We start from the raw sequence: 23,580 nt of genomic DNA on the forward strand, positions 1-23,580 counted from the left end.
GTATCCTCAGAATTGGGTCAGAGTGTCTATATTCTACAGTCCAGGTCATAAGTTTCTCATCACAAACCATTTCTTTGAAATGTTCGTTTTCTGGGGCAAAATTATTGTAAATCAAAGATTTTTAGAAGAAATATTAAAGAAACGTTGGTGCTTAGATTTACACAAACCAGGAATGTCTATTTCTAAAAACAAAAATCAGTTCCAACATACAAGTTAGAGTTGTAGCAACTTTGCCAAGACCTGGAAGAAAACCCTACCAGTCACCCTCAGCTGAGAGGGAACTGGTTCCGATGGTCAGAAACAGCTGGGGAACCACCAAGACACAGGTCTGCCATGAAGTAGAAGCTGCTGGAACACCACTGTCTACAGTAAAGTCCAACATTTTACATCACCATAGATGTTGTCCAAGAGAGAAGCACCTGCTCCAAAATAATTGCTTCATAGGAGGGAAAGATTGAGTTGTTTGATCAAAGTAATGACCACGGGAATGTTTGGAGGAGTAAAGGTGGGGCAAGAATAGGGTTCCAGCTGTTTGACATTAGCTACATTTCAACAACAGGAACCTTTTCAAGGAACTAAGAACTTTAGGTTCATGCCAGCATGTTTAAACTCGAACAGAATTTAAACATCCATCCTGAACTCTGACAAGTTTGTTGATTTAAATGAAAAAGCATCTGGTCATGATCGCCATTTTCATCTATGTTGGTTTTAGTAAGACCCAAGATGAACTAAAGCATGCATCAAATTATAATTTTTTTGCCACAGAAAAACAAAATAATACTTCCCCAGAAAAGATCAATTGCATTCCATGACATTCATGTAGATGATGAGTGCTTATAAACTTCCTGAATCGTACATTTGAATCATTATTCACATAACGACCATGAACACAGCCACCATTGAGTGGATTAATCTGCAGCTACAAATAGTCTCAAGCAAACACTTATTTCTAAAAGCAGCTTGCCCTGTTCTAGTCCTTAGAACCAGTATACTTTGTGGAGGCGGCTGACTGAAGCTAGAAACAGACTGAGCTGACAGGACTGACAGTTCTGCCTGATATGAGACATTTAGACAAGCACCAGGCTGTTTCAGGATATATTGTTTTGATGACAAAGCTCAATTTCATGATCCGTTAAAACAGCCTGTTTATTGACGATAAATGACTAAGAGCGAAAGAGACACTATGGAAGGTACTTAGACACTTTCATAGATCCAATCATTGAAACTGTAAATGAGTAAGATAATGTAAAGCAAGCTGACAAAAATCCTTGAGACAGGGAGATGCATCTGTCTGTATCACGTCTTCTGTAAGTAGAGCAGTGTTCTCTACCCAAACACAGCCAGTGTGTGCCGCATGTGTTGGACGTCCATGTAGTTCTTGATATGTACATGGAAAAGTTCAAATTGACTATTTAACACATTAAGGAAATGGAGATAAGTACCACTCTCTGATGGATAGTAAGATGCTCCATGCTTTTCTTCGATGTAGTGATGCGCACGGCTCCGTCTCCGACAGTCCTGCCTCCACCAGCAACTGAACAAAACAGGAGAAATAGAAACATTGGTGGTTCTACAAAAGTAGAGATTTACTACAGCTCATCAGCTACGAACCAAGAGCAGCTGGTCCAAAATACAAGTTGGGTTGTGAGAGTGTAACTTACTGTAAGATTGAACACAACACCATGATGAGGACACACCCAATCACACACAGCACCAGCACAGTGGCAACGGTCTGCTGTTTGTGGTTGGTTGCTACCACAGCAAGCAGGTCTGCATGCTCACACCTCATCCCAACAAAGCCGGGATGGCACCTGCAGCACAGAAGGAGATGTCCTGGTTGAAATATCAATATTTATATAACATTTCTTAAGAATGCTAACACAAATCTGGGGTTATCAGCTCGAGTCCAGACTTCCAGTGCAGTTACAGCATTAAATCTCAAGATTTCATTAACGTCTCTGTTGACAGATGGCAGCATTTTGCAACAGAATGACTGGTTTCAGACGTTTAATCTACTCCATATAAAAAGGAGCCCAAATAGGTTAAAATACTAAAATGAGTAAAATACATAGTTTGCATAAGTGAAATGATAAACGTTACAGTGTTGCCTCTTAGCTCATAGGGGGAGGTGTTGTCTTTTCATGATAGAATCACAAACAGAACGTAGTGGTGTTATTTCACAAATACAAACCTACTGACTTACACACATGCAGGCGTCTCCTCCAGTATCAGAAAGCGACATGTGCCATGAAAGCAGAAATGCTGGTGAGAGTCTGGACAGTCATCAAAATGAGACCGAACAGCGGCTGCCACAAACTCTGTGTGAATGACAGATAATATTGTTGATGTTAATATTACTCATTAATATTACTGTAAGCTCATTTTTTTTTAGTGTTAAGAGTTGTTGAACCAATAATAACCACTTAAAGTTACTACTACTCAAAAGTGGGTAGGGGTAGACAGCTACTCCTGCATTTTGGACCCTGCTTGTATGCAGCGGTGCCCAGAGTTCACAATACATAGCTACAGCAGCAAATTTAGACCACAAATACAGGCATTTGACAAAAACATAATAATTATTCAAGGTTTACACATAATTTAAAGTCAAACTAGAATGCCCTAATGCATCATAAAATGATGAGATTAATTTCACAAGAAATTAAAGTCTAGATTAAATAAAATAATTGAAATTAAAATAGAATGATTGAAATCATAGGTATATATAAAATTATAACTGCTGATAAGAAAAAGAAATGTTTTCAGAGACACATTGTCCACAGTGCTGAGCAAAGATGGAAATATTTAAAAGTGAGCTGCACTACAACTCATCTCTAAAACGTCGACTATACTGAACAACTAAAGTCTCAACCATGATTCCTGTAAATAGCTCACTAATAATTTCTAAATTCCTGCATTTCAACAGAATAGGATATGAGCCACTTTGAGTGGCTTATTTCTTCAGCAGGCATTTTCTGCTGGTAAAAAAAAATGTTGTAGCTAGCGTTAGCATGCTCTGTTAGATCCTAGCTTCAGAGAGCACTGCGTAATGGTTTATTTAAACCCATGTAGCATACATCTAACATACACTTTTTTTTGTGTACCATATGACAATAATGTAGTGCACTACATAGTGAATAAGAAGTTTCAGCTGAAATTTGGAATAGCACTACAAAATAGCTGACTCATAGCCTAAAGTGAATAGGTGGACAATTCAAACAGAACACATCTCATTGCTCCAATACACCCGACTCAAATGAGCGGGTTAACAACGGGCTTCTGCAGAGCTAAATGAAGAGATGACAAATTAATTTCTAATCAGGCTGGGGTCTCCGTTACCACTTTGCTACCAATAATGTGTTCTGTTCTTGTGCACCAAACTTGAACCATACAGAGTGTATCAACCAAAACAATTTGGTGCGGAACCTTGAAAGTTTGTTCCCAGCTGGAACATAAAAGGGTTTTTTACGGGCAAACTGTTTTGTGGTCACTATCATATCCCACAGATTAGAGATAGCAATTCCTCTAGCAAGTTGGCGAGATAGACTTCAAGAATGTTGAAAGGACATGTTGTAAAACCTAGAGCTAATTTGGTCAGAAAGGGGTATTTAAGGCTGGTGCAGGAAGGAATTGTCAATTAAAATTTTGGTTGATTATGTTACAGAGTTTAAACTAGGAGCGTGACATCTGTGATGATTTAATCTAGATTGATTTTCCTCAAAATCTTAAATATCAAGTGCAATTTGAGTGCCTGTATTCAGAAAGCAGCACATCCATGCATCTAAAATGGTAAAAGCCTTCTGGAGACCTGAAACAGAACCATCTACTTAATCCTAAGGTTGACAACAATAGACTCCAGCCTTATCTTTACAGCTATGTGTGGATTTGCGGTGGCTTACATCTCTCACTGTACCTTGGAAGCACAATTAATGAGAGAAAAAAAAAAAAGAATCAATAAATAATTAAGATCAATACTAGTGCTCAGGAGAGAGCGCATCCCGTGCAGTATTTTAAGCAACTACTTCAGTTTTTTCTCTGGCAAACAAAACCCTTTAACAACTAGATAAACTAATCAAATAAACAACCAGACAAAATAGGACATTTCTTACACTTACAGTCAGACAAATTCCTTCATTACAGACTCAGATAAATGTCAGAGCTGCACAAGCACCAAAAACAGATGCCACAGTGTTGCATTCAGGGTGAGAAGGAGGATGAACATCCAGACAGATATCTGCATTACAGCCTTCGTCAAACACTCCATTCCAACGGTAAATGGGCCTTTGGATTGCAGCCTACATGCATTGTCTCCGTCTTTCAGACTCTGTGAAAGCCCTCTGTTGTCCCTAAGGCATGTGCTCACCAAGCCCTCTCTCTTTCCATGTGATTTTGGCAGTCTGACATGAGGAACACTGACACAGAAACCAGCCTTGAGGGAAAGCACGGTGCTTCTCAGATTATAATTCAATACTGTAGAGGCAGCAGTTGTGAAGTAACTGACTATACTGCTCATTATCTTGGATCCATTATAATTGCTGCCCTCGCTCACTCTAAGAGGATCAATTATCAGCGCACGCCACACTGTCTGTATAATGTTGATGCACTGCAGCTCAGTGGGAAACAGTGTCATGAGTGGAAGCTGCTGTGGAAGCAGCATGGCTGTGGGAGTGGATCAGGTGGCACCATGAAGATAAATGCCTCATTTATTGTGAAATTTATTATTTCCTATCATTACTGAAACTTCCCCCAGTATCCTTACATGACACAGTTCAACAGAAACTTACTTTTAACTGGACGTTTGTCGGTATTCGTAACAGGTTTTTTAGTAGTGGAGCTTCTGCTGCTGGGTGCTGGGGAGCTACTGGCTGAGGCGTTAGGAGCAGCAGTGGAAGTGGCATTGGTGTAAATGGCAGCATCAAAAAGGGTTGTATTTATCTGCTCTGCTCCAAATGAAACACCTGAAGACATGTGACACAAAGCGAATGAGAAAAGTACAGATATGACAAAACAATTCATTAAGAGAGGTCCTCAAGTCTTGTTTAGTGGAAGCAACTCTGCAGTCAGTATTAATTGGGACTTTGATGACAACATACTGCATATGAAATACAGTTAATTTCTTCATCCTTTCATTGAATGACTCACTTTTAACTTCAGGGATATTAGTTGTAGTTGCACCCCTGCCACTGGTTGCCCCAGAGCTGCTGCTGGAGGTGTTTGGAGCGGCTATGGAGTTTGCATCGATAGAAACGTTGGCTTTAATACTTGCTGAACTACTCGGTCCTGCTCCAAATGTAAAGAGAGAACCTGCAAATGGTAAAACAGACAAGTGGTAATGAACGACCCAGTCCTCCTGTGAAAAAACGTGGATAATAGATCCCTGTAGGGTTTAAGCCTGATAAGAAAAATACCAAAAAAGTTACCATAAACTTATCACAGAGTATCACAGACATGGTAGAAGCACTTACTGACATGCATACAAAATCCCGTGTCCAACTATAATGTGGCGTTTTCACGTTCAAACAAACGCCCGATGTCATACATCCTATGATTATTATGCGCTATCAGAGGGTCATTTCAATCTCCCTGTCTACAAGCAAGTTATAGAGATGTTTTATGAGCTGTACCAGGTATTAAGCAAAGGTTAACAGGGTCAAGCATCCTCTAAAAGGATCAGCGCAAAGCACTATAAATACAGCAGGCCCAGCGAGGACGCAATCATCACAACCGGAATCTCAAAACACTCACTAAAAAAATTCAAGAAAAAAGATAAACGTGTCAAAAAAAGTGTCAAATTAAAATGATTAATCTAAACAGTTTATTCACTAAAGCAATAACGACAACAAAAAAAACGGAAGCTCAACGAGAAGCACAAAGTCAGTCGGTCAGTTCAGATCCTACACAATTTATTTGAAATGAGTCCAAGAGGCGTAATATCAGTTATATTTAATATTCATCTGCATCTTGATCAGTCTGGCGAGACATGGGCTCAATTACAGCACCTAGAAATGAATAAATAAATCACACACTCACCACTTAAGAGGAAAATAGTATCCCAGAAAATCCGAGTCATTCTGCCGACTGAGAGTCTGAACTGCAGCTTCAGTGAAACGCGGGCGTGTTAAGAAACCACATTAGTGTTGCAGGCTCCAGCGTGAGCAGCAGAGGAGGAGGTGGTGATCATTTAATCCGGCGATCAAAGGGCAGACCTGGCGACCGGTGTCAAACACAAACATCTGATCCTCCGGGGGAGTTTTTTTTTTATGAAATCTTTGAAAATTAACTATTATCGAGTATAATGTCTTATTTTCCCTCCTGGACGTCCGAGCGTTTAACTTCACTGTGCCCAATTGAGGGAACTCGAGTAATCCTGTCAGAGCGGACCAATTAGAGGCTAAGGGGGAGGGGGAGTGGGAGGAGAGGTCTCATTATGACCTCAATATGGCACTTTGTTCGTTTGTTTGTTTTCAGTGTTGTTAACTATGTGCAGGTTATTAGCCTGGTTATAGGATTACCTGGATTGTTCTATCTGAGTTCAATTCAATTCAATTTAATTCAACCAATAAAGTTATATCTAATCTAATCTAATGTGAAAGATAGCGTGTATCTGTGAAAAATGGAACCACCGGTCTAAATTCTTTTCACATTTTGTCTGTTTGATCAATGTTGTAAAGTGCTGCACAGGTTCTGAAAAAAAAAATGACTTTTTTTTAACTTAGGGAGGAAAAAAGCTAAATTAATAGATGAGTGAGGAAATATCATTGACTTTTCTTTGTTTGGTTTTCCTCCAGCAGTGGGTTCTACAGCAGCTTTACAGTCCTTCTGTTCATTCATCTGTCCAACAGTTTGTGATGACTAAAATACACCTGAAACCACAGGCCAGAATTACATTAATTGATATTTAATATTTAAATTCACCCAGGGACAATCTCACATATTTTAGTGACTTTTTTTTTTCAAAAGTGACTTTATGCATTTCATCAGAACCAGATCAGAGACATTGCTGCATACACACACTCTGATAAAATTAGATCAAATAAGAAGTCACAGTATTGAACTGGTATAGTCAGCTTCATGGTTTCCACGTCTGCAAACTGACTGAGACCTTTCTGTCTTCTAAGTCCCATTCACACCAGGATATGTGTCAGCAGCACCCAAGAGTTCAACACATGTGCATCTGTCATCAGTTTAACAATCCAGTCTGATTGGTGGACAAGAGAAAGTCTCAGCACAAAACAAGCGTCCACATTGTTGTACTTCCTCCTTGTCCTTGTGTGTTTCGCAGCACGATTTGAGTTTGAGGTTGACCTCATAAGTTGTCACCACGAGAAAGAGGAACAGTCTGCATGGTCATGTACGTGGTGTGCAGCCACAGAGGGATCCTGTGAGACTTGGGGGGACTGGACTTACTTTTATGGACTTACTTTGATCTGCTCTTGCAACTGAATCTAAACAAAAATAGATCATCAGTCAAGTTAAAAAGGTGTTTCCTTGCTTTCTTTTATTAGAGTATTTATGCGCTCATCTGCTTGAGGACTGGAGAACATCTCTAAAAATGAATTCAGCTCCCCTAACATATTTTGTGTACATATTCTGCTGATTAAGTGTTGGGGAAAAAAATTCACAGGGGTATGTAATTGGTCATCTGAGCTTTAATGTGTAACTGAAGCTGCCTAACTAACTAGCTTGACCAGTGATGTTGCTGCTTCTTGAAATGTACACGCCAGTTTTGTTGATCTCACCTGAGACGGAGCAAACCAGCAAACCAGCTCCATCTGCTGGACAAAACAATCATGTCGCAGAGGAAAGCTTTGACGCTATAAAAATTGCATTTAGTTCATAAAATATATCATTATTGAAGGGTAATGTTAAAAACGAAAGGTAACAGTGTTGACAAAATACTTCGACAAAGAAACAACACAAAGCAGTCGATGTTGATCTATTAGCTTTGTTGAATACCTTCTCTGTATTTTACTTTTCCTTTGTGTACACTGTTCATTTCCCTAAAAATATATATTCAGGTATTTTATTTTTCATTTAATCATCTTTTTTTAATTAAATCATTGTATTTTTGGGACTTTACAGATGTTCTGTTTTCAGTATCTCCCCTATTTATTCCCCAACATTTATTGTGTTTAATACATTTCTGTTTACATTTTGCTTCAATAACAGACAATGACAGTGAATATATTACGTCATTCCACATTTAATACATTTTGCACGGCCTACATGCATGTTTCATGTTATTTGTGCGTCATTCACGAGTTATAATATAAATAGTATTAATTGTGCCATTGAAGTAAGTTTGTATTTATTTTGTATTTAGTCAGTTGCAGTCCCTCGTGCAAATCAACGTATATAACGGCACAGTAAAATGACACATCAGGACAGCACAACAAGATGAAAATCATAAGGACACCATCAGACAACGGGGAGAATTTATGTAAATACAGAAGAAACTTGTATTCACAAAGTCAAACGTTTTGTCACGTCAACTATTTAAATGGGCAATAGCAGAGTGCCTATGAAATTATTTTTGGCACAAATGCAACCACGTGAAAGCTGTAATTCAACAAAGAGTAGCTGTGAACTGTTGTTTGATGCCCTATAGTCCTACAACAACAAACACCTCCAGCGTGGTCAGTGTTTTCAGTGTATTCAGTGTATTCATTGATGGGATATTGGAAGTTATCCTTTCATACGGCTGTTCACTCATTAAGTGAACCCACACGTGCATATTTCCATCTCTTTGCAACCTGTCCTGAGCATCACTTCCCTAATGAGAAACCTCACTGGCCTCTCTGCACGCGCGTTGCCACTCATAATTGCTTACTGGATAAGCAATTATCCAGTAACCTGCGCGTATCAGAAACCTGACAGATATAAAATCATTTTTGGGTTGGACAAATCTTTCGGTTACTTCGCCTATCCTCACAACTGTAGTTATCATCTGTTAATCATTACTGGGGCGTTTAAAAAGTCCTGCTAAAACACCTCCGAGGTGTTTGGTCGCGTGTGTCAACCGGAGTTGATTGCGCAACTGCAGCCAATCACGAGTAGCCGCCACACGCACGCACATAGAGACGCGTGCTCACGTTAGTGATGAATGGGAGCGATGTACGAAGTGGGCTAAACCTTGCTCTACTTATAGACCTGCTCAAGTCACTTTTTCCACCTTTTTACGACTTCGTTTAACAATGTCGCATGCAGATGTTCAGAAGGTAAATAAAGCTCCTTTGTTTGTTTTTGCGGATTTGTTGCGGATCTTACATGACTGTAGTTCATGTAAGATCTAGTTCATGTGAAAGGTTATTTCTGCTTTGGTATTTTAACATTGTAATGATCCTTTAAAATAATGTTCCAGCCACAACATATGTAGATCAAACTTTTAAGCTGGTGCTATTTAGAAATTGCTGCTCCAGTTGTCTCCGTATTTTCTAAACTGAACCATCCTGTCTCTGTCCTCTTTGAAATTAACCTTTCTGTCTGTCTGGGTAGAGCAATCCTCTGACATTGGTGCTCATGGTTGCTTCTGCAGCCATCGGAGGAACACTTCAGTATGGCTACAACCTTGCTATAATGAATGCTCCCACAACTGTAAGTTTTTGCACGTGTATGTCCCACATGCAGTTAGTGGGCAGTATGGTCATGTATGGAGATTGTCAGTGTTGCTAAAGGATCAGGAGTGACTGTTCAAAAGTTAAACCTATCATATGGACACATTAACATCGACTGTGTGGTGAATTGATGTTGACAACTATATTCACCACCTATGGAGCGTGTGATTCCACTATGAACTGTGCAGACCAGCACCTCTGTAATTTCGCATAAAGGTCACAATGTAATTTGGAACAAAAAATAATTAAGGTTTCTTGTGTCAGTAAGTAGTTCTTTTTGCTGTAATGCATCACATGTTGTTGTGTGGCAGAAACGTATTCTGAAGGCGATAGTTTCACTGATAACCAAAATAAGCTAACTGAAAAAGCACCAATTCGGAAATTCGCCCGTAGACACAAATATTCATTCTGATCGTTCAGAATCGACTGCAGATGCAGGATGACCAACAAGGTTGCTGTGGACAACAAAAAAAATCTCAATTTTTGTGTGGATCACCATCAAAATCTAAACATGCAAAGCATAGGAGGGATATGCGCAGGCAGAGGTAATGTGTCAGTTTTAACTGCTGCTTCAGCAACACGTGTTCGTTTTACATTAACGTGCAGATTTAAGGGTTGACCTTCATCTCTGTCCTTACAGTTTATTCAAGCTTTTATTAACGAAACATTTCTGGACCGCTGGGAGATACAGTTGGAGGAATACCAGGTCACGCTGGTGTGGACAATCATTGTCTCCATCTTCTCATTGGGGGGCTTTGCTGGGGCACTCATTGCAGGACCAATGACCATACGCTTTGGAAGGTAATATGAAACGGAGGAAGAGAGTGAATGACAAACCTGTCAAACCTGTCAACAATCTCGCTTCATTCACACACAAATGAAGCGAGATTGTTCATTTACAGAAACTTTCTTGGATTCATGCAGCATCCCCTGACAACATCCTCTGTGAAAAATAATAATTGTCGATTCTAGACATATGTTACCCACACAGTATTGTTTATCATGGATGTGTTTGGTGTTTTTTTTTTTAGAACATAAAAACTAAACTTTATCCTCACTTCCCTCCACAAGAAAGAAATGTCTGCTGCTGAACAACATTTTTCTCATGACTGGCGCACTCTTAGCACTGACGAGTAGAGCTGCAAGGTCATTCGAGATGATCATTCTCTCACGTGTCCTTATTGGAATAAACGCAGGTATGTCAGTAAACGTTTTTCAAACTGAATACAATGTCTGATTACTGTCTAATTTAAATTTACATAATTATTTGATTTGATTTGAAGGAATCAGCATGAATGTCCAGCCCATGTATTTTGGAGAAAGTGCACCAAAGCACTTGAGAGGGGCCATCTCCTTGTCATCTGCTGTTTTCACAGCATTTGGTGTTGTGTTAGGGCAGGTGGCCGGACTCAGGTAAGCTCACTTTGTGTAAGACTGGCTAATCTTTGATGAACAAATTTCACTAGAATTGAAAGAGGTGCATAATAACACTCTGAATTGTTTATTTAAAGAGAGATTTTGGGCTGTGAGTCGTGTTGGCAGTACCTTCTTGCTAGTAATGCCGTTCCTGGCTTCATTCAGCTTCTGACCCTGCCATGGTTCCCAGAGAGTCCCAGATACCTGCTCATAGACAAGGGAGACAAAGAGGCTTGCATTAATGGTAAGGACTGTTTTAATGTACTGTGTTAACCAGCGATGGAATTCAGTCTTTCTGTGTTTGAGTGTTTAATTTTCATTTCAATTTCTTTTAATGTAACACCTTCATGCCATTACAGTTTAAAGATATATATAATGCAGAATTGACAAATAGTCCAAGAATATTAAAAAACTAGACTTTTGCTTTTGCTTCCCTCTCAATAATTATGTTCAGTGCCACAAGATTTAATTAGTCATATTTTGTCAAAGGTTGGGACTTCCACAACAGATGATAGATTCACCTTCATGTAAAATTAAGGATGTACAGAGAAAAAAAGTTGTGTTGTGTTTGAAATGTCCACTCAATCACTCGCTATATTGAACTCAAAAGTTCACTTTCGGCAACAATCATTAGCGTTAGAGCACAGCGCACGATTTTGACCCATGTGGTGTACAACTTTGCACACTACATTTTTTATTTAACTGAAACGTAGTACACTGCACACAGTGAATGAGACATTTCAGTTGAAATTTCGAACAGCACTGCTAAATTTATATAAATAAATATAGTAATGGACAGTTTGAAAACAGCTCTTTTCTCTTCTATGTGACACTCTGCTCCTGAACTACTGCATATCCCTTATTTGAAGTCCAGGCTTTTCCTCCTTTACTTAAGGACATTCACATCAAACACTTTTGCATTATGTCTGACTTGTGTCTGGATGCACACCTCAAACAAAGACAGAACAGCTGTCTGTCACTCAGCTATTTAAACTAATCAGCTGACCAATCAGACCAGGCTTCTCAGGAGGAAGGGCCCTTAAAGAGATAGAAACCAAGAAGATGAAAAGTTCTCCAACAATCTACTGTATCAAAACAATTATTTTCTCTTAGTATTAAAGCACGGAACTCCATCTTATTATCTCTCAGTCAAATAACTATGTCATAACAGTGAAATGTTCTCTGCTGCAGGAATGCTTTTACTTTTAAATAAGAGTACTTTTTGTTGGAAGCTACTTATCTTGTCTGTAATGATGTACAGTATGTTGGTACTTTTTTTACTTCTGTCAAAAGAAAATTACATAAGAAATCTGTCTGGAAAAAGGGGGGGAAGTTGTCAATCACAAGTTTTTCTCCTTGTCAGCTCTTAGGCGTTTGCGAGGCTGTGAGGTGAGCAGCGAGCTTGATGAGATCATGCAGGAACAGGCTGAAACCAAAGGCATGAGACCGAAGCGACCCTGGGAGCTTTTTACTGATCGGTCTGTGCGGTGGCAGCTCATCTCTGTCATGATTATCAGCAGTGCCATGCAGCTCTGTGGTAATGATTCGGTAAGAAGAAACTGGCATGCTCTCTCTAAACATCGTTATGATCCACAAGATATTCATATTTGTTGAGCTGCTAAAGGTGTGGTTGGTTGATACATAGTTGCTATTATCCAGTGTAACTGATCCTGACGTACGGAGGCAGGATTAGATGTTCTTCTGGCCACAGTTACCTTTTGCAAAGTTGAGAAGTTGATTAGAAATTTGAGATGATCCATCAGCGGTTTGTTCCATGTCTGGGTTTCATTACAGTGTTTTCCTACAGGGCACATTAATAATGTATGCTGATGATAAAGCGTCATCTCTAAGTGTAATGCTCGATAAACACATGAAGACAGTTTAATGTTTTTAATGTACACTGTTGAGTCAAGTCCATCGTCATTTATTGATCTATTCTCTTCACATTTGCAACCTGCATCTTAGTAGCAGAAAGTGCTGACACAATATTCCTGTGCTTCAAAGCTTTAAACCACATGCTTGGCAGGTTTAGAGAGGACTTTGTATTAACATAGTTACTCGATGTACAAATATTTGCATAATCTGCTTATCAGGAATTAAACACAAGTAACGAGTAATGATTCTCTGATATATTTTCACATCCTCTGTCCTTTTCGCAGATTTACTTCTATGCATCATATGTGTTTAAAGAGGGTGGAATATCTGAAGAAAAAATCCAGTATGTCACAATTGGCACTGGGACATGTGAATTCACGGCCTGTATAATGTGTGTAAGTATCCATCAACAAACTCACTTTATGTAACCAGCTGGAAACAAAAGGAGACTGTTGTTTGCAGTCTTCATTAACCTTTTATAAAAGAGGCAAAGAGCTGAGAATAGCATCAAGCCCTGTACACAGAGCAGGTTTGGTATCTCTTTTCACTGAAATTGCATGACATTAACATATATAGCAGCAGGGGACACAACTTTTTGTATAGCTTCCAGGAAACGTCTCTCGCAGTCTCGATATTAGTGTTTAATGATCAACATAAACTAGTAGTTTCTGAATATCTCTGACAAGACAATACAGTCATGTTGAAGTAATACTTTAACATTTTGGGATATATGCATAACAGTATTGCTATTATTCTAAAAAAAATCTAAATCATATGGCGTTTATTATCAATATTATTGTTTCTATTCATAGCTATAAACAGCCAAATTCAATTAACTGAACTATGTCCCATGTTTCAGCTTAAAGTTTGAATGGAGTCATTTTAATATTGTCATCTTGTTGCACCGTTTCCTTCTGTACCTGAGTGAAGAGTTAGCACCACCTTTTGCTTCTTAAGGGGCTTAACTTCTAACATAAGAGCGATTGCATTCTGATACCATTAGTTTGATGGATGTTGTATCACATTTTTTTTTTAAGCTGGAAGAAAAAAAGTGGTTCCAGAAACTTGGACAAGGCTATTTATTGCAATAATTAAGCCAAAAACAGAATCAGATCTATTATACCATCTGCTTTTCCAGCAGGAGTAGTCAGTTGATGAAATACAGGTGTAGTGCCATAAGGTGACTAAGCACAGGTGTGAACTAAAAGCAGGTGGCAAAACTAACTAAGGAACACAAGGAAAACCTCAATATAAAATTTCAAAATACAACAAGAAAAACATTAACCAAGACACAGAACATAAAAGATAAAAATCCACGAACCTCCAAACTTGGACCAGATTGACCTCAAAACGATAGACCGGCCCCTTCATAAGGTGTATTTCTTGTACTAAACTAATCAAATCTGTAAATGCAATTATTTGTATGATAATTACTCTTCAACTCAAATATAATGATTGTGACAAGCCTAGACACAGTGAGATGGAAAGATACTTCTGGAACCAGCTGCCCCCCTCCCAGTGATTTCAGGAAAAAGGCAAGTTATCCAACAGGGTCCAAACAGGGAAATCAGAATAAAAAAAGTAGGATAACTGACTTGGAAAAGCTACGGGGGAAAACAAAATAACTGGCAAAAGGCCTGAAACTAAACCACACGTTTTCCACTAAACTAAAGTTGTGGTGGATACCATAGAAATGAGACAGAGCTTCTTCCCCTCACCATTAACAACCAAGACAATATCACCCACGTCCAGAAAATAGCTCAAGAGATACTTCAGACAGCTGAAATTTGAGTGTGAAGGGAAGTAGTGATATAGTTCTGCAGATATATGATAGAGGCTCCCTGCCTCTGTACCATATCCCAACCTTACCGCCCATAAGGAAAAATAACTGCTGCTACTCTAAGATATAACTGGCTGTAAACTTAGCACTATTTTTCCGAACTATGTCACATCAACCTTCAGGAAAAAGTATTAAAAACTTTTATGGACCTCTCACAGCCAGTAAATTCTTTGTTCAGTCATCTCCTTTTTTCAGCTCTATATCTTGGTTCTACATTTACAGAAACCCGACAAAGTTTTAATAAGGTCACACCACGCTTTTTAGAATTTCCCTTTGTCTTAGGGTGTGATATAGCTTCCAGTTTCACACCCTAACACCAGAAGCTATTAGGGAGTGCAAGAATTCACAAGAAGCAACTCCAATTAATATTTTTGACACTTTCAGAACTTGCTGATTGAGCGCAAAGGCCGGAGGTTTATGTTAACTGGAGGGTTCATCTTCATGACCATCTGGGCCATCGTCTTCACAATCGCTCTGTCATTACAGGTGATTATCAGACTTTTTCTCTTAAGTTTAGCAAGTCATTCTGCCGTAGACTTTGTCAGACCGTAAAGTTTAAGAGATGAACATAAGTGAAGTAATTTAGAGTGCTGAACTGCAGAGTTTTATCATCCATTTTGTATTGACACTAAGATTGCAGGACTTTTCCGACAGATTTTAATGTGACGTCTCACCACTAGGAGGCATCATGAGTCAACATTCAGGCAAGGGTTTATACCGCATTTAGATTAGGGAAAGATCCATATAGCAAGATATGGGTTGAAAGGGATCTTTTTCTCCGCATTAGTTGAGTTTTACAGCTATGCCTCCTTGTGGTAATGTCAACACTGTTTGTCTATTCAGACATTAACAATATATTCAGTTGGTAGAATCCTTGATCCGATTTCTTCGTGTTTATGTGTTGTTTCTTGCCTTTCCCCTCATACACAAACAGAATTATATATCCTGGATGTCTTACCTGAGCATGGCCTGCATCTTCACCTACATTCTCAGCTTTGGCATGGGACCAGGTAAGTTAAACAGCTTTTTAATCATAATTTTTAAAAAAAGCTACAAAGTCTAAAAATGTCCAAAGATGCAACAATCACGTGTTTCAAATACAATACAAATATAATACAATATACATAATCGATCGTTTTCTTTAGTAATCGATCATATCAACACATTTACAGCTGTTAATCGTTTTTCATCAAGTCCTGAAACATAAGTATGCTACAGTTACAACTATTTGAATGCTTTTATAATGCCAGAACATAAACTGTAGACACTGTTAAAACAAGAACTCCTTACTGAATGCACATTGCAGATGAAAGGATATGTCATAGGAAACCATGATGGTTTTCTATGCGTCTTCAACACAAACAGTGGCGTATTATGCTGACGGACTTTTATGCTGAATAACATGTAATTATGTTATTTGTGATGTAACTCAAAAGTGAACCGTGTAAACCAAACTTTTGTGAGGGACGATGTAATGAGGCTGACTGGGATTAATGTTTTTCTTTTTTCTTTTAATCTCTCAGCTGGAGTGACCGGCATTCTTCCCACAGAGCTCTTCAACCAGACCGCACGGCCAGCAGCCTACATGATTGCTGGCTCCATGATGTGGATCAACCTTTTCATTATTGGAATGATCTTTCCCTTTATAGTGGTCAGTCTGCTGCGAGACGGGCATCTGTCAGTGCACCCGTTGAACACTCCTACAGGAAGGATAAATAAGTGAGAAAGAAAGGAAAAAGTCTTCAGAGCTTTGCGTTCAGTTGAAGTTGAGAGAACATGAGACTAAGGAGCAGGTTGAGTAGATCAAACACATGGTTTTAGAACTGGTCAAATAGCAAAGTGCAGTCACACTCTAACACTCGTTCGATGTCCATAAATGTTTATAGGGGGTCAAATGAGATCAGAAACAGATGAAGATGTGGGCGTTGAAGATGGAGGGCCACAAAACATATAAACCCAGAGCACAGATTCACTCCATGAATAATGTCTCAATTCAAAAGTGTTTTATTGCCAATGAAAGTCAGCAGGTAATGTGAAAGTAGTTTAGGCTACTAAGAGAGATGGAGAGCTGGGTGTCAACACTGGGCTGGACTGGTTTCCAGGCTGGAGTTTGAGCAGGTCAGTCTGTAGAAAAGAGAGAACTGAGTACAAAGGGGGGGGTATAATGTTCACAGCAAGTAATGCAGAGGAGGCCAGTAAGGACATGATTACATGATTACAGTCTGTGTGGCAGGCAGGGCAGAGTATATGAGGAGGTCTTCAGTATTGACGTGGTATATTGACAAATTGATGAATAAGGAAGGTTAGATCATGGGCTGCACGGTGGTGTGATGGTTAGTACTGTCGCCTCACAGCGAAAGGGTTCCAGGTTGAACTCTGCGTGGAGTTTGCATGTTCTCCCCGTGTATGCGTGGGTTCTTTCCAGGTACTCCAGCTTCCTCCCACCATCCAAAAACATTCATGTTAGGTTAATTGGTGTCTCTAAAATTGTCCTTAGTGTGAGCGTGTGTGTGGTTGTGTGTCTCGTTTGTCTCAGTGTGGTCCTGTGATGTAGTGGCGAGCTTTCCAGGGTATACCCCGCCTCTCACCCGGTGACTGCTGGGATAGGCTCCAGCCCCCCACGACCCAATTAAGCGGGTATAAAAAATGGCTGGATGGAGGTTAGATCGTTTGTTAAATAGTCATAGAAATAACTTTTATGGGCTTCCTCTAAACCTATGAATGAGTTAATGAGATGTGAAAATAGAACTCCACTCAACAAGAATCCAGTTACACTTATACAGAGCTGTGGTGGTGGGTCACTTTGACACGAGTACTCGAGGTATCGTGATCTAATCACGTTTTGCAGAGGATCAGTTTCTTATACTGTGTCATATTAGTACATAATATGAAATATTACTTTATTATCAAGGTTGGTCTTTTAACAAGTTAAGGAAAAAGCATAAATAAAATGAATAAAAGCAGAAGTTCGTTTTCACAGTGTGTTACTTCAAGAGTTGCAGCCACAGGGGATTGTGGGATGGAATTAATTCCTTTCTTTTCATAAAGCAGGGTCCAGTGTTTCCTATTCTATAGGAGATACTGATTGAAACATTTAAATTTATTTTCTTTTAGAGGATGCTAAGAAAGAAGCTCTTATTGTTTCTGCCATTTAGATTTTCATGGTTTATTTTATTCCGTTAGCAGCCTTCCTAAAATGACTGTTCAATTGGACCAGTGGAAGACGTGAGCGAAATATGATGATGTAGGTCAAGAGGAAGTTAGAATAATATTATTGTTAAAATACTGGTAGTCTTTGAGTAAAGCCAGCAGCTGGATGATACTATTTTTCTTGCATATCCATAGTATTATGATGATGGCAGACAATATGTTCCACACTAGAAGAAGACAGACTCGGAGGAAGTCTCAAAGATTTCAGTCATGGGTGATTTGATGGGAGGTGGCACCTGTATTTACTGGCACTGACAGTAACAACACATGTCGTTTAAGACTTCATGTAACCGATGCCTAAGGGCATAAAGAGTCACTTCATTATTGAAAATGTTAGTTAATTGTTTGCTTTTTTGCATAATTTTGGTTAGACTTTTGTGCTACCAGCAGCATTGGGAGTTGGTTAACAGTTTTTCCTGTTTCTTCCATCACTCCCTATAATAATTGAAAGCAAATTGTAGTAAAAAATGCTAAAAAGGATTGTTTCCTTATTATAGTTACTTTGTTAAGTGCTATATTCACAATAGATTGTATTTTTTGTGGCTACTTGAAATGAAAAGTCAGTGTTTGACAGTTAAAGGTGTTGGCGTGAAGCTTCTGCAGCAGGAAGTGATCTGTTCTCATTTGCAGCATATTTTATGGATTGCCTAATGATAGCCAGCTGATTTTACTATGGAGCAATTCATGGAGCCAAAGCCTTAATCACTGGCTTACCTCATTTTGGCAATAGTGACTAAACAAACATTTATTTTAAATATATATGTATTGCCACTTTAAATGAGAACATTTGTGGCTGATAGCTTGCAGTTAGAAAGGTCGTGGTCACATATGTTGGCGTCAGAACTGTGAAGTTAGAGACATTAATGATGGAAAGGTGACAGAGCACCTAAGCTCGATTAAAATTTTGCCACTTTAGCTTCTACAAACAAAATACACCTTATTTTAAACTGTGATTGTCTCTGTGGATCTGTGATTTGAAAACACATGAAATGGTCACTTTTTATACAGTTAACAGTGACAAAAGTGAAAATGCTAAAATCCTCTCATAGGGAAATAAAGGAAAACCAAGGGTTTACTTTCAAGAGCAGGTAACTGTTTTTACACATGGCGTTTATATGACTGTAAACGTCATGTATCATGTAAAGGTTCTCCAGCTTGTGGGGAAAGTTGTCGCTTGCAATCTGGGCTTTTGAAGGAAACTTAGAAAACAGTTCTAATGGTCGCTAGAAGTCATGATCTTTAAGTGTCTGTTTTTCATGAGCCATGGGTCCTGCAAGTATATCAGTCCTGCAAAGTTTATCAGTGTATTCTATTGCAGTCACCAGGAAAACATGTTGCCACTTTTATGTTTTTGTGAATCAAAATCAACTATATCCAAACAGGAGCCTGCTGTCTTTGATATCACTTAAAGTGATAGTTTGAACAACATGCAGATTAATGTAAGCTTTGTATTTAACACCAAACCATGTTGTTTCCTTAACATGACCAAGTATGTTCTTTTCTGAAAGTAACCTAATGGCTCTGATGCATATGTGTTGAAAAAAAGAGAGAAAAACAACCCTAATGTGACTAACCAAAGCTAAAAGATTACAGTACAAGTTTCCAAGAGGAGTCAAACTTGTTATTCTCAATGGAGTGCAAATGTTTTGGTGACACCTGCCACCACACATACTTCCCAATAGCAGCTGTTTTGTTGCTTGATATTGCTGACTCTTACAAATTAGTGGGGGAAAAAAAAAAAGATAGAAAGGCACAGAAACATTTACGTTTCCTGAAAATGAAAAATAGCAAGAAAACCAAAGTAAAGATACTCTGAAACACCTCTGAAGTGTAAAAACACGTGTAGATACTGTATAATCTAATTAAGACACACCACGAAATTAAGTATTCAGGAGCAAGATTGGCCTGTGGGAGGACTGAACTCAACAATGTGAAATGAGAGTTCATGGTTTTATCTTTTATCATCATTACATTCTGAGATATTGCTTTTAAATAAAGTTGAAGATCATTCCTAACTTATTCTTCAAACTATAAAGAGAACTTAGTGAACACATTATAATGCATGTCTCGTCTTCGCAGAGTGGATTGAAGGACTACTGCTTTGTGCCTTTCGGAGCCGTGTGCCTGTTGTCTGCGCTGTACATCGGCCTGTTTCTGCCCGAGACCAAGGGGAAATCTCTATCAGTCATCACAAGTGAATTCCACAAGCTCAACTTCAAAGGCCAGGACAGAAGTTTGGAATCACTGCAACAAGCCGAGTATCAGCTGGGCGAGGTGTGTCATTCCACGGCCTTGTAGATGAACATTTTCTCCTGAAACAATCTGTCCACCGTGTGCCTCACTTTGACCTAATCTGCCTCAGCTGGAAGGAGTCACGCAGCTTCACAGAAACGCTGATACCGCTGAGAAACACATAGCTTGACTCAAACTCCTTTATCTGAAGTGTTTTCTATCTCTATGATTTGCACATTATTCTTTACTGCTCTTTGTGACTGATAGTTGTGTCGGAAAGGTCACTAAAACCCCTGTGATTTTAACTCTGTGACAGAAAAGATCAAAGCCTGAGCACAGGAAATGGTATATTTTTATGTTAAAAGACACAGATAACCACTTACAGATTAAGCACTTACAGACACCTTTGGCTGAGAAGAAATTGTACATTGGATGGATGTTGTTGTTTTTCTAATCTAATAAAGCAATAAAAACAGTTGAATGTTGCATCTTTCTACAGGGTATCTGCTCACCTACAAAACCATGTAGTTGATTTATTTATGCTTCATTAGGTAAAGCAGCATAACTGATGGAATGTAGTTAAGTAAATTAATACTATTATAAAGGAATATATGTACAGCTCTGTGATGGACTGCACCCCAGCAAACCTAAATCATATAAAGTGGATATAAGAAAAAAGAATGAATGGATAGAAAAATAGAATAACTTTTAGTATCCCACGCGTGAGGAAATTGCACGTTACAGAGCTCTGGGATGGAGGAATATACAAAAGATAAATAAACAAATGCAAAATGGCATATACAAGATGTAAAATAGAATGTACAACATGTGAACGTGTTAGGATGCAGTTGAAACAGTAAGGAGCAGTGATGATGAGTGATGAGTGAGTGCGCTCCTGTGGTGTTATAGAGGCTGACATCTGTCAGTAAGAGTGACCTGCGGTAGCATTCCTTTTTACACTTCCGGAGTAAAAGTCTGTTTCTGAATGAACTGTTCAGAGCCCGTACCGTCACATGCAAGGGGTGGGAGGTGTTGTTCCTTGTTTTCCTCACCCACCTGCTCGATGGGGTCCAGAGGCCAGTCCAGGACAGACCTGGCCCTCTAAATCAGCTTATTGAGTTTCCTCCTGTCCGTTTCTGCCGTTCCACTGCTGCAGCAGACCACACCATAAGACGCTACCACAGTGTTACAAAACACAGTGTTACAAAAAGTCCTTAACATGAGATAGATATGCTCATGAAAACACGAGGACTTTAGAACAGGAAACATGCAAGTAAAAGTACAGTCAATGTCATTCAATAAATAATGTTAACAAAAACTGCAACGACACGCAAATCCCATAAATCAATATCTTATTTACAATAGAACATAGAAAACATAGAAAATGTTACAATGAAAGATTTTTCTAAATATTAGGTCATTTTGAATTTGAACACTGCAACACATTTAAAAAAACCTTGGGACAGGGCCATGTTTACCACTGTGTAGTCAGAAAATAGTCTGGAAACTGAGGAGACTATTTGTTAGATCTTTGGGAAATGAATGTTGTCCCGTTCTTGATAAAGGATTCTGGCTGCTTAACAGTCCTGGATCTTCTTCGTCATGTTTTGTGTTTCATGCCGCCAGTGTTCTCAGTTGATGAAAGGTCTGGACTGCAGGCAGTTCACTCCAGCACCCAGACTCTTCAACTGCAAAGCCATGCTGTTGTGCTTGGTGGAGTAGCTGCACAGCATTGCCTTGCTCTTTGATATTGACTGTTGTGACAGAAATGATCAAAACCCCTGAGATTTTGGACTCATTGGTTGAAAAGAGATCTTGTTCAATGGAAATTATTTGTTTTCTGTGATAAAAGACATAGCTGAAAAGAAATTCTACACTTATTATTAAGTGTTCTGTCTTGTTTTGTAAAAAAGGAAAATGTCTGTATGCAGTTTAACATTGTCTTGCTGATATGTGCAAGGTTTTACTTACAAAAAAAAGTCTGGATGGATGCATACTCTATAACCTGTATTACCTTTCAGCGCCTTTTCCAGATGTCACCCCCGTACCATCAGAGATGCATTTTGAACTGAGCACTGTTAAGGAGCGAGTTAGTCCCTTTCCTCTTTAGTCCAGAGGATGCAGTTTCTATGATTAAAAAAAAAAAGTGATTCACGTGACCTGAGAACAGTTTGCCATTTTGCCTCAGTCCATTTTAAATTAACTTTGATCCAGAGAAGACTGGGATGTTTCTGGATCATGTCCACATGTGGCTTCTTCTTTGCATGATAGAAATTTAACCTGCATTTGTGGATGACACAGTGACATTTATTCACAAACAATGATTTCTGGAAGTGTTCCTGAGCCCATGCAATGATTTTCAGGACAGAATCATGTCTGTTTTTAATGCAGTGCTGCCTGGTGTCATAAAGATTACAAGTTTTTAGTATAGAATTTTAGCCATGTAGGCTGTGCACAGAGATCTTTCAATGATATTCTGTACTCTCAAAGATGGACTATTCAAAGTCTTTTTCTGGAGTACAACTCTCTGCCTCTCTAAGGTACTTTTTACACCCAATCATGTTTCTTATCTGTTGCCAATCAACCTAATTAGCTGCAACATGTTCCTGCAGCTGATGATTTTTTTCTGAAATAGAAAAAAAAAGTCTCATTGTAAATGTTTTCTATGTTCTATTGAGAATGAAAAATATTGGTTTATGAAACATGCAAATCACTGCATTCTGTTTTTATTTCCATTTTACATAGCATCCCAGCATGGAGTTGTATTTTTACATACATATACATATACATATACATATACATATACATATACATATACATATACATATACATATACATATTTCAGAAAATCATTTTACTTTGGCCAGTTCAGTTTCAGGAAACTTTTATTTCATAATGTCACGTTTTTCAGTAGTTACATTCAAATGAAGTCACTAAAAAAGATATTCCTTTTTTAAATAAATACTTTATTTTTCATTGAGCTTTGATAGACTAATTTACATATACATATATATATATATATATATCCATATATATTCACACTTATTCAAATATCAAGATAATCACTGACTTATAAATTCATTCATGATATCTATTTGATATTGATACTGATAAATTTGTTGCTTAAAGCGATCAAATTTAAAGCGATTTGTTTTTCTCTTTTTTCAAAGAAAAAAAAGTTGATAAAAATTATTTCATTGACAAAAAAATGTTCCAAGTTCAAAAAGCAGACAAAGTGCAGCAATTAGATAATGAAACATTGTGTAGCTTTAACACTAGTTTGAAAGACAAATAAATAGATTTTTAAGCTATTTTCGTTTAATTTGAACAACATTGATTAGCAGACTTGAAGATTAGTTCAGGCTTTTTAGACTCTCATTTTCAAGCTCACCATAC

The 23,580-nt window shown here is 38.5% G+C and overlaps 2 protein-coding genes across 2 annotated transcripts; one reads left to right on the forward strand and one right to left on the reverse strand.

Moving 5' to 3' along the window:
* Window positions 1-1,326: 1,326 nt before the first annotated feature.
* On the reverse strand, window positions 1,327-6,235 carry tgfa (transforming growth factor, alpha). Its single transcript, XM_072383034.1, has 6 exons — window positions 6,028-6,235; window positions 5,140-5,301; window positions 4,782-4,955; window positions 2,204-2,318; window positions 1,662-1,811; window positions 1,327-1,534 (listed from the first exon to the last, which is right to left on the reverse strand). Exons 1-6 carry the CDS (start codon window positions 6,065-6,067, stop codon window positions 1,327-1,329), a joined length of 849 nt encoding a protein of 282 aa, XP_072239135.1. The 5' UTR covers window positions 6,068-6,235.
* A 2,956-nt stretch (window positions 6,236-9,191) lies between these two features.
* On the forward strand, window positions 9,192-20,250 carry slc2a11a (solute carrier family 2 member 11a). Its single transcript, XM_072383035.1, has 12 exons — window positions 9,192-9,215; window positions 9,493-9,591; window positions 10,252-10,412; window positions 10,683-10,807; window positions 10,895-11,024; window positions 11,123-11,271; window positions 12,391-12,575; window positions 13,187-13,297; window positions 15,127-15,228; window positions 15,677-15,752; window positions 16,266-16,393; window positions 20,032-20,250. The coding sequence occupies exons 1-12, from the start codon at window positions 9,192-9,194 to the stop codon at window positions 20,248-20,250; spliced, it is 1,509 nt and encodes a 502-aa protein (XP_072239136.1).
* The last annotated feature ends 3,330 nt before the right edge of the window (window positions 20,251-23,580 follow it).

This window comes from Leuresthes tenuis, unplaced genomic scaffold, assembly GCF_036924035.1.
Source record: "Leuresthes tenuis unplaced genomic scaffold, fLeuTen1.0.hap1 SCAF_3, whole genome shotgun sequence".
Taxonomy (NCBI): Eukaryota; Metazoa; Chordata; class Actinopteri; order Atheriniformes; family Atherinopsidae; genus Leuresthes; species Leuresthes tenuis.

What these genes read in the sequence shown, in the direction of transcription:
- tgfa (XM_072383034.1), bottom strand. Translation starts at nt 6,067, where the DNA reads ATGACTCGGATTTTCTGGGATACTATTTTCCTCTTAAGTG. An exon ending in TAATATCCCTGAAGTTAAAA is followed by an intron (nt 4,956 to 5,139) that starts GTGAGTCATTCA and finishes ACATGTCTTCAG; the next exon opens with GTGTTTCATTTGGAGCAGAG. An exon ending in GTGTTGTGTTCAATCTTACA is followed by an intron (nt 1,535 to 1,661) that starts GTAAGTTACACT and finishes TGTTTTGTTCAG; the next exon opens with TTGCTGGTGGAGGCAGGACT.
- slc2a11a (XM_072383035.1), top strand. Translation starts at nt 9,192, where the DNA reads ATGTCGCATGCAGATGTTCAGAAG. An exon ending in CAAAGAGGCTTGCATTAATG is followed by an intron (nt 11,272 to 12,390) that starts GTAAGGACTGTT and finishes TCTCCTTGTCAG; the next exon opens with CTCTTAGGCGTTTGCGAGGC. An exon ending in TCACGGCCTGTATAATGTGT is followed by an intron (nt 13,298 to 15,126) that starts GTAAGTATCCAT and finishes TGACACTTTCAG; the next exon opens with AACTTGCTGATTGAGCGCAA.